The 14,450-nt window shown below is 51.0% G+C and overlaps 1 protein-coding gene across 1 annotated transcript in view; it reads right to left on the bottom strand.

The window, feature by feature from the left end:
* Nucleotides 1–14,450, bottom strand: part of DOCK2 (dedicator of cytokinesis 2) — a 444,911-nt gene that overhangs the window by 62,219 nt on the left and 368,242 nt on the right. Inside the window, exon 32 of the mRNA XM_068990795.1 lies at nt 7,129–7,277. Within this exon, the coding sequence (XP_068846896.1) occupies nt 7,129–7,277 (149 nt within the window). The remainder of the gene's footprint in view (nt 1–7,128; nt 7,278–14,450) is intronic.

Genomic DNA, 14,450 nt, shown 5'->3' with positions numbered 1-14,450 from the left:
AAATCAGCACGGGCATAGTCCAATAAAGCTTCACCAAAGAAAAAAGTGGCAGGACAGATTTTGCCTGTGGGGTCATATTTGCTGATCCTGACTAGTATAACAGGCATAACTGTGGTACCTCCTGCATGGGGTAGTTAGGGAGACTGGGGACATTTTATTTACAAAGCACTAGGCGATTGCACAGGCTCAAGTGTGCACTGGGTTTTCTTGTCATCTTATGATTACTGCTAATGTTATTGTTATTACTGCTGAATGTTACTGGAAAGCAGCTCTCAGGGAGAAAACCAGCTTTGCGGAGCTGTTCAATGGTAAATGCTGGCATGCTTCCTCCTCATGAGATGAACTTTCCTTTGGAGCTGAGAAGTGGATGGGGTAAATAAGCACTTGTCTCAGGGTCACAAAAGAGCCCAGAGGGAGGGAAATTACAGGGTGCCAAGAATGTGCAGAGCTGATGATGCCAGCCACGCCTGAGCCCTCCGGGGCGGGTTGGAGAGGGGAGGTTTCAGTCAAGTACATCCCAGGGCAGACTCTGGTCGTTTGGGCTGCTGGGACCAGCGGTGGGCTACGCTTGGGAGTGGCTTTGACCACAAGCTTTGGCATCAAACAGACTTGGTGTGGGGCTTCCCAGGTGGCACAGTAGTTAAGTAACCACCTGCCAGTGCAGGAGACATGGGTTCAGTCCCTGGGTTGGGAAGACCCTCTGGAGTAGGAAATGGTAACCCACTCCACTATTCTTGCCTGGACAATTCCACGGCCAGAGAAGCCTGATGAGCTGCAGTCCATGGGGTCACAAAGAGTTGGATATGACTGAACACACACACACACACACACACACACACACTTAGTTTGAGTCTTGCTTCGACTGTTTTTCCTACCACATGACCTTGAGCAAGTTTATAAGCCTTTCTGAGGCTCAGTTTTCTCATCTTTTAAATGGAGCTTTAAAGCAGCACCTACTTTATAGTGTTGAGGGGAGAAGTCAATGGGAAACGCATGAGAAAGGCCTGGCCTGGCGTTTAGCACATAGCAAGTGCTTGGTATTTGTTAGTAACTGTCATCATGACATCACTGACACTGTTCTCATCGCTGGCATCTTAATCTCATTTAAGCTTTACAACAGTGAAGGAAGATAGGTGTCATCATCCCTGCTTTATAAATGAGGCAACTGAGGCAAAGTGGGACCTTTGCCTTGGGTTTCAAAGGATGCTGTATTTGACTTAGGGCATACCCAAGGGTCCCTTACACTGCCAAACATATACTACATTATGGCACCATGATGGGCCTTACTCCGAACATTGGACTGTGTAGAGCTTAGGGAGTAGCCCCGGCTTCTCCAAATTATTTCCATTTCATCCACAACTAAAAAGACTGCATCACATCACTGATGCCTCATCCCACCCTGCAAAGTGGATATTTGCTAAGGAGCATCTGCAGGTTACTTTTGCAGAAGTTGGATGCTACAGGGACTTCCCTAGTGGTCCAGGGATTAAGAATCTACCAATCAATGCAGCAGACATGGGTTCAGTCCCTGGACCAGGAAGATTCCACCTGCCGAGAGGCAACAGAGCTCATACACCGCAACTACCGAGCCCCTGCGCCACAGCTGCTGAAGTCCGCGCGCCCCAGTGCCCGTGCTCTGCGAGGAGACGCCACTGCAGCGAGAGGCCCCTGAACCACAACTCGAGCAGAGCTCTCACCAGGCCGCAATCAGAGGAAGCCTGCGAGCAGCAAGACCCAGCACGGCCCGAAGTGAATAAACGATAAAAAGAGACCGTGCAGATGCCTAACTTGAACCTTCAGTGCTGAGGAGCAGAGAAATGAGCTCTAGGAGCTCGACTCCCTCTCGTGGCGAAGGGACCTCACACGGCCGCACGCTTGCATCACGCCTTCCCGGAACTGCTTCCTCTGTCTCTCCCGACTGCTTTGGAACCTCTCAGCTTTTTTCATCATCTTGTTTGCCTACACTTTTTTTTGATAGGAGCCCAGCTCCACCGAAGTGTGAAATTTAGGGGACAAGAACTCTTCTTCAAAGTTAAGGCCCTGACTATGACAGGGGAGGGGTCAGAGAGGTGACCAGCTAGAGTGGCAGAGAGATAACAAAGAGGAGAGTGGCATCCATATGCCAGCCTGGGGTCTTCTTTGCTGCCAGTTGTCCTGCGGTGGTCAGAAGCCTGCCTGGGAGGAGCTGGAAAGGACAGCATCATGCAACGGTGGGAGGCTGATGGGAATCAGCGCAGCTTCCTCTTTTTCTCTGAGTTGTCTCATCACTTCCTGCTTCATTTCCTACTTCATGAAGCTTGAGTTTGGTATGATGATACCATAATAAAGGTATTATTCTACACATTTTGTGGATGAAAAACTGAGGCTGAGAAAGGTTACATAACTTGCTCAAATTTACTCAGCTTATAAGCATCAAGTCTGCCTGGCACCAACGCATACTGTCCAGAAGACAGTAGGTGCTCAGTACATGTTTATTGAATTGATTTGCTCTTTTCCACATGCTGTTCTAAGCCATCTGAATCACCATTTATCCCATGCCAAGACTCAGTCTCAGCGGAATCTGCCAAACTGATATCTTTGTTCATTCATTCATTCCACAAGCAATTACTGCGTTCCTGCAGTGTTCCAGGCGCTGTTTCGTGCTTGCTCAGTCCTGTCAGCCGTGTCCAGCTCTTTGTGACCCTATGGACTGTAGCCTGCCAGGCTCCTCTCTCCATGGCACTGTCCAGGCCAGAATACTGGAGTGGCTTGCCCAGCCCTTCTCTAGGCCATCTTCCTGACCCAGGGATCGCACCCACATCTCCTGTGTCTCCTTGTGCACTCCAGGCGGGTTCTCTGCCACCAGTGCCCCCTGGTGAAGCCGAGGTGAAGGCACTGTCTTAAGCGCTGCTGTCAAATGCCACTGTCTCTTCCTTCTCTGAGAAAGGGATCCTCTCCTTCTGAGAGAGGAAGGCCCTCCTTCCTGCCGAGAGCTCAGACGCTCATGATGATCAGGACATCATCCTGCTCCACAATCTGCCTCATCGGTAACCACTCTACTCAGTCTCTGCATCGCGGGACCTCCACTCCTTCCCACAGATGTCATCTGAAAAGACCATAGCCTCTCCCTCCACAAAGAATTTGCCGGCAAAACAACCAGTCTAACCATCCCCCTGGGGTTGCTCAGGCAGTAGCGAGCTACCCTCGTTATCCTGCATTATAAAAACATTCGCTGGAGCGCTCCTCTCTCTGCCGAGGCTCTCCCTCTGTGGGACGGGGGTCTAAGCGCCTGCATTCATACTGAGAGCACTGACGTGACCCCCACTACATTCATCTCGGGCGCTTGACAGGTACTGAGAGTCCCGGGCCTCAGGGAACTGCACTGGCCCTCAGAGAGCTCACAGTCTTGAGATGGAGGCGGACCTGTGAGCACACTGCCGTGCTCTGGGGCAGAGGTGTCAGGCCTGAGCCCTTTGCAGACAGGACGAGATGCATTTCACTTCAACTGCAGCAGGCCCACTGCAGCTACAAAATGGCCAACTCGAAGCCCCTCTTGCTGAAATGTCCCAATCCAGTGGATGTGAATTCCAGTCCCAGGTGAAGACAGAGGCCCCTGAGATGGTCTGGGGGGAAGTGATATACTCATGAGGGGTAAAGGGTATCAGTCAAAAGCATCAGCTATTTTGCTGTGGTTAGAGGAGAAGGCAGAGGCATCTGGTAACGAGGCTGCAGAAGAAACCCTGCTCAGATAGACCGGCCTGTGAGCCTCCTCCCCCCCGGACCCCCAGAGTCTGCCCCCTCCCTGCCTCAGTCCCCCCGTGCACCCCCTGCTGGAGCACACCTCTGTCTCCTGCATCCAGATGCCCCACTGCCCCCAGGAAGCAGGACAGGCTCTGTCCGAGTGGGAGGCCACAGCTGAAAGGTGACTAGCGTTCACCAGGTGAAGAATGAGAGGAAGGGCCCCGCAAAGGCACGGCAGCAAGAGAACTGCAAGGCACCGGGTGTCAGGCCAGAGGGCCTGCTGTGAGGGGGAGCAAAGGTCCTGCTGAGTGCCCCTGCGGGCGCTGCTATTTCCTCTCACACCCACGTTTTAGAAAGGGAGCCCGGTCGCGCTCTGGGCACCTGCTTCTTCTCTTATCTATTGGCATCGGGCACGGCCACAATGCTACCTGGGTTTCAAACCCTGGTTCTGGGGTGTGCTCCAGATCTGGCCTTCAGGGCAGCGTGGAGCTCAGGGGGCCTGGCTTCCTCCCTCCCCTGGGGATACCATCTATGTGTGCTTATTCTGAGTCAGGCAGGGACACCTGGGTTTGCTCATCCCACACTGGGCTCTGGTCAAGCACACAGCTGGCGTGCACACGGGCAGCTGCCCCATTAGTCAGTCTGACTCTCCTGTCTCTTTTGATAAGGCAGCAATGAAGAGAAGCAATTGGGGAAAGAGTTTACAATGAACACAGGCGTGGAGCGAGGATCCAGGGGACGACCCCATTCATGGAGATGAGGCGGCTGCGTGCCAAAGGGTTGCCTCAGAATGGCATCCACGAGGGCAGGACAATCACACCATAGGCAAGCCTCAGAAGCGCTGAGGCCACCGAACACGACTGTCAGGCTGTCGCCCAGGGAGGACCTGGGTTAGCTTCTCTTTCAGACACTGAGGCATCAGTACTGAGAGTGCTTCTGCACACCTGCTCCAGGACACCTTCTGAGCCCGCTGGTGCCCACCCCACTGGGGGGACCTGAGGGGAAGCAGAATGCCCTTCATCCCACCCAGGGTGCCCCTCCCATGTTCCCAAGCTCCACGGACTTTGCCTTGAAAGATTCCAAACAACCTTCAAACATCCATCTGCAGCTGTGCCTTCCACCCTCCTGCACCCCCAGCCCAGCTGGCTGGCTATGGCCTCTTCCTGCATCTGTATTCCTCACCTGATTTCTCCACAGGCTCCCTGCAGGCGGACAGCTGGTCCCCAGCCTCGGGGACAGAGAATGCCTGTGAGTCCCTGAGTTGAAAGTGTACCCTCTTACACTGGGATTGTCACAGCTAACTAGTCTCTTTCCTCTTAGAACCTCTTTCCTCTTAGAACTTTTCCAAAGTGATTGGCACATCCGATAAATGTTTCTTGCAGAAATGAATCTGAGAAATTCACAGGTCTGTTTACTGGGGAACATCTCCGTGCCTTGGCTCCATGTGTTATGCCCCCTGGAAATCTCCAAGAGGGGCTCCGACATGCAGGGGCTTCCTGAGGTATTCAACCTCCCGTCCCTCTTCCGGGAGCATCTGGTGGAGTCAGTGCTCCATTTCGTGAGCAGCCACTGCTTCAGAGGGCGCCACCATTCTCTCAGTCAGCCTGCATTTACTGCGACAAGGCCAGTGGCTGAACAGTGCAGTGGACGCAGCCTGGCTTGGGATCCTAGGGGCCTGTGTGCTGCAGCCTCTGCTCTGCGTCTTTCTCTTATGGCTAAGGGTAAGTGACTTCACTTCTCTAGGCTTCAGGGTTTCCATCCTAATATTGGGATGGGAACTTTCCTGGTGGTCCACTGGCTAAGACTCTGCATTTCCAACACAGGGAGCCTGGGTTTGACCCCTGGTCAGGGAACTAGATCCCACATGCCACAACCAAAAGATCCCGTACGCCGCAACAAAGCGCAAAGATCCCGCATGCTGCAGTGAAGGCTCGGCACAGCCCAATGAACACACACGTGGGATGATGTGCTGCCTACCTCACAGGGCTCTAAGAAAAAGATGGCATGAATTCAGGGACGCACTCACAGGGACCGACATGGGGCCTACACGGTTAAGGGCAGTCACTGGCATTATCGTCAGCATCACGTTTTTGACATGAAGATGAGGAAGCAGCAGAAATGAGTGTAGTGTAAGGCAGTGTCTAATAACGATGCTTCAGACAGCTGGAATGACAGAGGAACAGAGGGCAAAGGTCTCTTAAAGGGTGAGCTCTGGGGAGGGCTTTGCAGGATTCAGAGGCACACACGGATGTGCTGGCAGGCAGGACCACGAGTGTGGCCGAGAAGCAGAGGAAGAGGAACAAAGAGGATGCTCACCAAGGCAACACAGTTCAAGAGAGCAGGAGGGAGGCCTGGAGAACAGGTGAGGAGGGGGAGAGAGCTGGAGAAAACGGCGGGAGCACTGGCTGAAGGCGGCGCAGGGAGGACCTGGAATGCAGGCGACAGGGTTTGGACTTCGTTGGATGAGGATTAGGGAACCAGTGAGCGAAGGAAGAGTAAAGTCCGAAAGGATTTTAAGAAAGAGCAGCTTGGAAACTGCTGCCCTTCAGGAGGCACTTAGATACCTATTTTAAGGACATTTTTTTGGCGCAGGATGTGGTATAGAATGAGGGGCAGGAATGCCAGGGAGAGGAGGGAGTCCAGCAGGGGAGCCCCAGGAGGGGAGGGGCAGGGAGGACAGCAGGGCGAGACCCGAGGGCCTCGCATCGCTGAGGCAGACTTGACGGGACACAAAGACCAACCTCCCTGAACTGGGCCTGGCCTCTGAGTGGAGCCAGCATCCTGTTGTGGAAACCAGGGCCTACCTCACCGGCCAAGCGTCTGGAGTGGCTGGGCCTCCATTCTTCCAGTCCAGTGGGATTTTCTATGAAAACCTGTGACTGGAGGCCCTTGTGTTTGCCCCAGTGGCTCCCTCCCTGCGTGCTGGGGAGAGCCCCACTCACCCCACCACAGCTCTGCAGGGCTCTCCTGGGCGTCGGGGCCTGAGCCTCTGCTTGCTGGCCACCTGACGCGTGGCCAAGTCTGACGTTCAGACCTCCTGCGTTATCGCAGAAGCAGAAGTGCTGGGCCAAGGTGGGTCTCAGGCATGCGCAGGGGGGCGGAGGAGCCCCTTGGGATGCACCCTGAGGGGGCTCTTCTGCAGGGAAGTAGGATTCTTATCCTTTAGAGAAAGGGACCACACTGATACCCAGCAAGAAAGTATATTTTAATCTTGGCCTTTCATGGGAAAGCATGATGCAACACTGACCATATCTGCTCTGCCAGCTCATTCCAGGCATGTGAATCAATGTCCCCAGCCTCCCATCAAGGCTCTGAACAAAGCCCAGGCAGACAGAACGAAGGTATCATTATGGGGAAATGGGCTGGGGATTAGAGATGCTGGCCTGAGTTTCCAGCCTCATTTTTTACCTTTTTGAAATCCCCACTCCTTTGATATTCACACAGCATCATGTCGAAGAAGATTGGGATGGTGGCTTTCCGGAGCTCAGCCTCAGGGATAAGTGTCATCTCTAATATGGGTCCCACCATGCCTGGGATGAAGCAGATTTTGTTCTGGCCTGAAAGAGAAGAGGGACATGGGCCCATGAAACCATTTTCGTGATTTCATAGGAGAGCCAGACCAAGCCTGGGAAAAGAAAAAAGGGAGGCTAACAGTAAAAACAAAAGTTAACACTTACACAGTTGTTTACCCGGAGCCAGGCACCATTTTGGACACTTTACATATATTAACTCGTGTAAATGATGCATGCATCATCCAAAACAAGCTCCGTTGTTAGGGATAATAACCCAGGCGTGTGGAAGGCACATTGCTGTTTACAAGGCTTTTCACCTGCATATCTCCTTTGCAAATAGGGCCCTGATGCAGTGTGTTAGTGATGGCAAATCACAGGGATACTTGAAATGATGTCTGTCTGCAGCACAAGCCACGTTTCTGAGATTTGGAAACATGCTTTTTTTTACCAACTGTTTTGTGAAAACAAGAAAAGCAAAATTTGCTGCCAAAAACCTGCTATGAAAGTATGGTCAGTGTAATAGTGGGAGCTAAAACATTGCTTTGTGGTCAGATCAACTACAGCTTCTTGTTTCTCCTTCCTCACTTCAAGGCTCTCCTGTGTCCCCTGCCCTGGCCCCTGGCATTGTCACCATGCTGGCCTGGTTCCAGGGTCACCAGCTCACCAGCCGCCTTATCACCAGGGCTGTGCTCCTGGTGCTCCTTTGTTGACGAGTTTTTCTTGCCCGTTCCTCAACATCTGCCCATTACCACCTGGCTTCCCATGGATAGATACACTTTTAAAAAGCCCTGCCACATGCCCACCCCACCCCTAGCTCCATCAGATGCCCTGCCCTGGCCAGTGGTCTGTCTCCTTAGCCAACTTGGCAACGATGGCTTCCTTTGATAGACAACAGCCTCTCCCACGGAGAGCTCTGTGAGAGCAGAGAGCACGTCTGTTCTTATGACATCTGTAGCGCTGAGCCTGGAGCATACTACCTCCGTAAAATGTCCACTGAAGGAGGAAAAAAATCGGTCTCGCTCTTATACTCACCGGAGAGTGAGTGACTTGGGGACGTGTCATAGACATGCAACTGCCATACCCACCTGCTGAGATGACCACAGGAAACATGTCTGTGTGGACTTCGTGGGGGCTCCCCTGGGGGCTCAGGGGCAAGGAACACTCCTGTCAACGCAGGAGACACAGCTTCGGTCCCTGGGTTGGGAAGACCCCTTTCAGTAGGAAATGGCAACCCACTCCAGTACTCTTGCCTGGGAAATCCCATGGACAGAGGAGCCTGGCAGGGTACAGTCCATGGGTTTGCAAAAGAGTCAGACATGACTCGGTGACTAAACAACAACAACAGCAACACTTAGCACAGAGTCTAGAATAATCAGCCCCGGGGCAGGGCCAGTGAGGCCAAGTGGTGAAGGGCACTGAGGTTGGCTCTAGATTGCCTGAAATAGGTAAATGCATCTTCCATCAACTAGCTGTGTGATGGTAGGCAAGCTGGCCTCTTGAGGCCTCTGTGTCTTCACCTGCAATATGAGAGTAATAGGTATGTTTACTTATCAAGCACCCTGGACAGTGGTTGGCACATGGGACACTTTGTATAGTGTTAGCTCTCACTGCTGTGATGTTTGGCCAAAATGAACCTTGAAGGGCAGCCTTGTCGAGCAGAACTGAGCAGACTCCTCAGAACACACACATCAGACGCGGCAGAGAAAGGGAAAGGGAGGGGCACTCAGGAACTGCGGGGATTTCCTGGGGAGCATGGGCAAGCCCATCCCAGCAACCCTGCCAGTGAAGCTGACACCCAGGTGTCTCATCGGCAGCTGTGTCTTTCTCCTCCTGACTCTCAGAGCCCAAGAAGCCCATCCTGCTTTTCCCCACTGTCAAGGTGCGCACTGCATTGGTGGTCTTTGCCTGGGGGGCTCCTGGGGTGCAGAAACTCAGGCAGTATGGCATACAGCCTGGCATTGTTGCTTTTGATTAAAGCTGAGTAAAAGAGCCAAGAGGGAAGGCTGCAAGAAAATGAATTTTAATTCTGCCTAAATGAGGCTTAATGTTGGAGTGAGTGTTTCCCCAGAATTCAGATAAAAAAGGCATCATCTTAGGAATATCCTCAGTTAGTGAGAATGAAATAGTGAAGGCAGGCAGAGAGGTGAGTGAAATATGAAGACACTTTTCCAGGATACCAGCTTCATTATACAGTGTGTTTGGATTATACTCTGCATTGTTCCAAACAGAAAAAAAAATACTAAACTAGCTTTCTTGCAGATTTATAGTAACTGCTAATCTAGGTTTCTGATTTTGTCCTTCAAGATCCTTTAAACCCTCAGTGGGGTTTTAAAATTCAAAGTCGAGTGTAATAATAAGTAGCAGGTAAATGGGAAACTGTCAGATAAGCCACCACGGAACGGAGAAATTGCTTATGTGACAAAGGCCTTTAGAATACTGGAGGGCATTGGGTCTGATAAAGATATATTTGAGATGGTTTAAAATAAAGAGCAGACATGCCACAGACTAGGGATTTCTTAGGCACTTCTGACCTGCGTTCTTTGCAGTCAGTTGAAGAGATGCTCAGAAGAATAAGGAAAGAGGAGAGAGAGACAATGATGATTTCTAAATGCAGTGTGATCTCAATGGCCCTTACAATGCTCCATAAAAAATTTTATTCATTTACATCAGAAATGGAATTTGAGCACATTGGATTTTGTGTTCAAGTAATCTGAACACGTGCCTTTATATACATAGATGTGCACACAGGCACACACACACAGAACATATTTGTGGCTAAGTGAATGTGAACTCATTTTGGAAAAAAAAATTCTCATTCAAGAGACATACCTGCTATTGTTCTTGAAAAAAGGCAAGGAAGGGAATGGGTGAGAGGGTCTTTCTCACATAATGGAAGCTGAATCTCACTGGGAACAGATACCAATTAGAAAAGGCTTTTAAAGTCCCAACAAGTCAGTGGGATAAATCCAGATGCCGGGTTGCCCAGGCTCTGGGGAAGGATCTGGCAGAACTGAGAGCACAGGGAGGAGCTGAGGTCTATGGGTGGAAAGCCGGCCGCCGTGCTCCCCTTCTGGTCTATGCAAGGGCCTCGCCTGTCCTGCCTCGCGAGGGGAGAGGTGAGATCGCAGGTGAATGTCTGAGAGCACTAGGAAGGCAGCCTGACAGGAAGAAACGAGAGGAAGGAAGGGAGGAGGGCGGGGAAAGAGGAAGGGGAAAGACTGCCCTGTGGGCCAGGCTGAGCGTGAAGGTGGGAGCGCCCCTGGCCTCAGGAGGCTGACAGGAGGCCTGCGGTGCTCAGACTGGGAGCACAGACCCCGAAACGAGCAGGATGAGGGCGAGTTATCACCCTCTGGATTTCAGAGTCCTGCAAGCCTCCAGGGGACTCTGAAATGAAGCTGGGTTGATCAGAAATGACCCCGCTCATTGAAAAGAGGAAGAAGGCACGCAGATCTCTGCCCCTCCATCTCAGGCTTGGGAAATGTCCCTCTAGGTACTGATCTAAGATAGGCGGTCGAGTCCCTCCTTGTGGCCCAGAATGTGCCTGGCCCAGCTTCCCTCCAGGCCCTGTAGAATCTCTGAGCCTGAAAACCTGCCTCAAACTCCTCCACCGCCACTTCAGACTGTGTGGCTCTGTGAAGAAGTGAAGTGCAGTTGCTCAGTCATGTCCACCTCTTTGCAATCCCCTGGACTATAGCCCACCGGCTCCTCTGTCTGTGGGATTTCCCAGACAAGAATCCTAGAGTGGGCAGCCATTCCCTTCTCCATGGGATCTTCCCAACCCAGGGATGGAACCCGAGTCTCCTGTGTTGCAAGCAGACTGTTTTACCCTCTGAGCACCAGGAAGCTTTGTGTCTGCCACTTAATGTTCCCCAGCCTCTATTATCTCATCTGGGGTCTTCCCTGGTGGGCCAGTAGCTAACACTCCGTGCTTCCAATGCAAGGGGGGTGGGTTCAATCCCTGGTTGAGGGATAGCAATACCCCACATGTCATACGGCAGCGGCCAAAATAAATAAAAATATTAAAAACATATTATCTCATCTATTAAATGGAGATATAATCATAGTCCCTACCTGAAGAATTGTTGAGAAGCTTAAAACAAAGGGCTCCGTACAGGGTCTGGCTGATTAGAAAGGCTCAGCAAATGTTGGTGTTGAGTGTGGTGATGCCAATGCTGAGCGGCGCGAGCTCGGCCCAGGGTGAGTTGTGGGAAAAGCAACGTAAGAAGCTGCGGTCCAACCCCATGGTGCCCCCTGGGGCTTTTCACGGAAAGTCTCAGGCTGGTCAGTTTGTTCGTTTACTTCTAGAGTAAAGGGATGGCACGGAAGGAGGTTGGATCAGATGTATCTTATCTCCCACAGCTGACATTGCTGCTGCTGCTGCTGCTGTGTTGCTTCAGTTGTGTCCGACTCTGTGCGACCCCATAGACGGCAGCCCACCAGGCACCCCCGTCCCTGGGATTCTCCAGGCAAGAATACTGGAGTGGGATGCCATCTCCTCCAACGGATGAAGGTGAAAAGTGAAAATGAAGTCGCTCAGTCGTATCCGACTCTTAGCGACTGCAGCCCACCAGGCTCCTCCGTCCATGGGATTTTCCAGGCAAGAGTACTGGAGTGGGGTGCCATTGCCATTACCAACCTCCAAACCCTTCTCTCTCCCACTGAAACATGCTCTTATGTCTCCTCAAAGACATCTGACAACCCCAGTCTGATCATGTTGTCCACAGCTACAGTCCTTGCATGGGTCCCCTTGGTCTGCAAGCCCATCTGGCCAGAAGCCCCATCTCCACACCCTGCCTCCCCCTGCTCAGCTGCGCCCCACCCTGCGCTGCCCACCATGCTCGCCCCTCCTGTGCCCGACTCCACCCGAGCCCCACCACCACTGGCCCCACGAGCAAATGTTACTTGTTCTCTATGCAATATGGAGGCCACTTGGCCACAGTGTCTTTGAGCAGCTGGAATTAGGCTGGTCCAAGTTGAGACGTGCTGTAAGTATAAAAGACCCACTAGATTTCAAAGAGTTTCAGAAAACAAGCCAAAAAAGGTAACCTATCTGAATAATGTTTTATGTTGGTTATATGTTGAAATGGTAACACTTTGGAATATGGAGTTAAATAAAATATATTGTTAACATTAATTTCACTGCGTTTTATCTTTTTTAAAAAACGTGGATGCTAGAGCCTTTAAATCTAGACAGGTGGCTCACAGGCTTGTTCCCTAGGACGCCACAGCTCTGGGGCTCAGTGCCCCACAGCCTTCACCGAGGCCGCCGAGCTCACTCACTAGGCGGGAGTCCTTTATGCACTCTCTGGGTGCCCCAGCTTCTGCTCTACAGCGAGCTTCCTTTACAACCACAATTAAATAGCTCAGCAGTCAGTTTACTACTCAGTGCAAGGCCGTGAGGTTGGGGGCTACGTCTCTAACTACAGCTGTCTTCGGCTGCAGCCTCAGCCGCTAGCACAGTGCCTGACCTTTAAGGCTACTCGTCTTCATTTCTGGTTGCTGCTGTTATAAATCGCCACAGGCAGTGGCTTAGCACAACACAAACTAATCTTATAGTTCTGGAGGTCAGAAGTCTGCAATGGGTTTCTCCGGGCTGAAGTCAAGTGTGAGCAGGGCTGAGTTCTCTCTGGAGGGTCTGAGGAAGAAACCGTTTCCTTCCCTTCTCCAGCTTCTAGAGGTCGCCCGCATTCCTTGGCTCGTGGCCCCTTCCTCCATCTTCAGAGCCAACAGTATTGCTTTTCCTAATCTTTCTCCAACTCCCCTGCCTCCTTTCTTCACTTCTAAGGTCCCTGGAACTGCTTTGGGTCCATCCGGACAGTCCAGGATACTCTTACCATCTTCAAGATCCTTAATCATGCCTAAAAAGTCCACTTTGCCATGTAAGGTAATTTATAAACAGGTGCTGGGGGTTAGGACTTGGACACCTTTGGTAGGTATTATTCTGCCTATCACTGTGCTCAATATTTGTTGCTAAATGAATAAATGGATGGTTGGTTGGATGGATGGATGGGTGGGTGGATGGATGGATGCCTTTCTAATCCCATTTCCTATTTCTGCCCAGCAGCTTCTCCCTAACTCAAGAAAGTCATGTTTGCTTAGGCTGACTGTTCACTTGGAATAGTTGCCGCCCTTTCAGCTCTGACCACCCTGGGGTCTAATTCAAGAGCCATTGACTCAGTAGAGCCTTCCTCTTTGCCTCAACTCCTGAGTCTCGACCACACATTTCACATTAAGGAATGTGCTCTTAGTTTGTTCTTCAGACTCTCAGTTTGTCCTATGTTTAGAGCTCAGTGGTGGGCTTTTCCAGGGAGGGCAGGGACCATGCCTTATACGTCCCCAACTCTCTCATCCTTCCCTGGTGCTTAGCGCTGAGCTGGGCCCTCCATCGATGCTGAAAAAGTGACGGTTCAGTTGCTCTCACAGCTCTTCCGGGAGCGACCTCCCCACATGTAAGGCCATGATGCCAGCCACTGGAATTTATCTTTCTCCCCCATGAAGGCTGTTAACACAGCAGACCGGCGTTAACCCCAGTGAACATGGTCTGGTTAAGTACAAAGTCATTTTCACAAAATGTGCATTGCTTCTCTCCTAGTGGAAATCAAATGTTATGATGCTACATTATCAGGGAAAGTCCTTTATATGTGGCATTATCCCAGGATCCAAACATACAAAGAGCATTAACCCTTTAGTGGCTGGATCCTGGTACAAATCTTTCTCTCTATTAAGGCCTCCTTGCATGTATTTCCCTCACAAAAGTGCACACGCACACACACACACACACACAAACACACTTGTCTAGACTTTTCCTTGAATAGTCTTCCAGACTGAGATTATCTTCGCAATTAGCTATCTTATAATCACAGGGCTGCTCAAATCATTCGTGATGAGAAGAAGATGATGATGCTGATGATCATGGTGATGAAGCCCTGATTGCTTTGGGCATTAAAACAAAATTTTAAAACTTAACAGGCATTATGATTTACTCATTATCAGTAGTCTTTGGAAAACATAGTTTACTATTTCACATACTTTGAAAATATCTTGCATATTCTGGAAAAAAAATATTAGTAAGAACACTGGACTTCAGGTCGAGTCTGGCTCTTTTGTCTCAGCTGAGTCATTGATTTGCTGTTGACCTTGGGGATGTCCTTGTATTTCTCTGGGCCTCAGTGACCTCGCCTATAAAGTCAGGGCACTGAATTAGATGATACATCAGAT

Source organism: Capricornis sumatraensis, chromosome 18 (assembly GCF_032405125.1).
Source record: "Capricornis sumatraensis isolate serow.1 chromosome 18, serow.2, whole genome shotgun sequence".
Lineage (NCBI taxonomy): Eukaryota > Metazoa > Chordata > Mammalia > Artiodactyla > Bovidae > Capricornis > Capricornis sumatraensis.
Note: the sequence above shows the minus strand (reverse complement) of the source record. Positions and strands in the feature narration are given on the sequence as shown.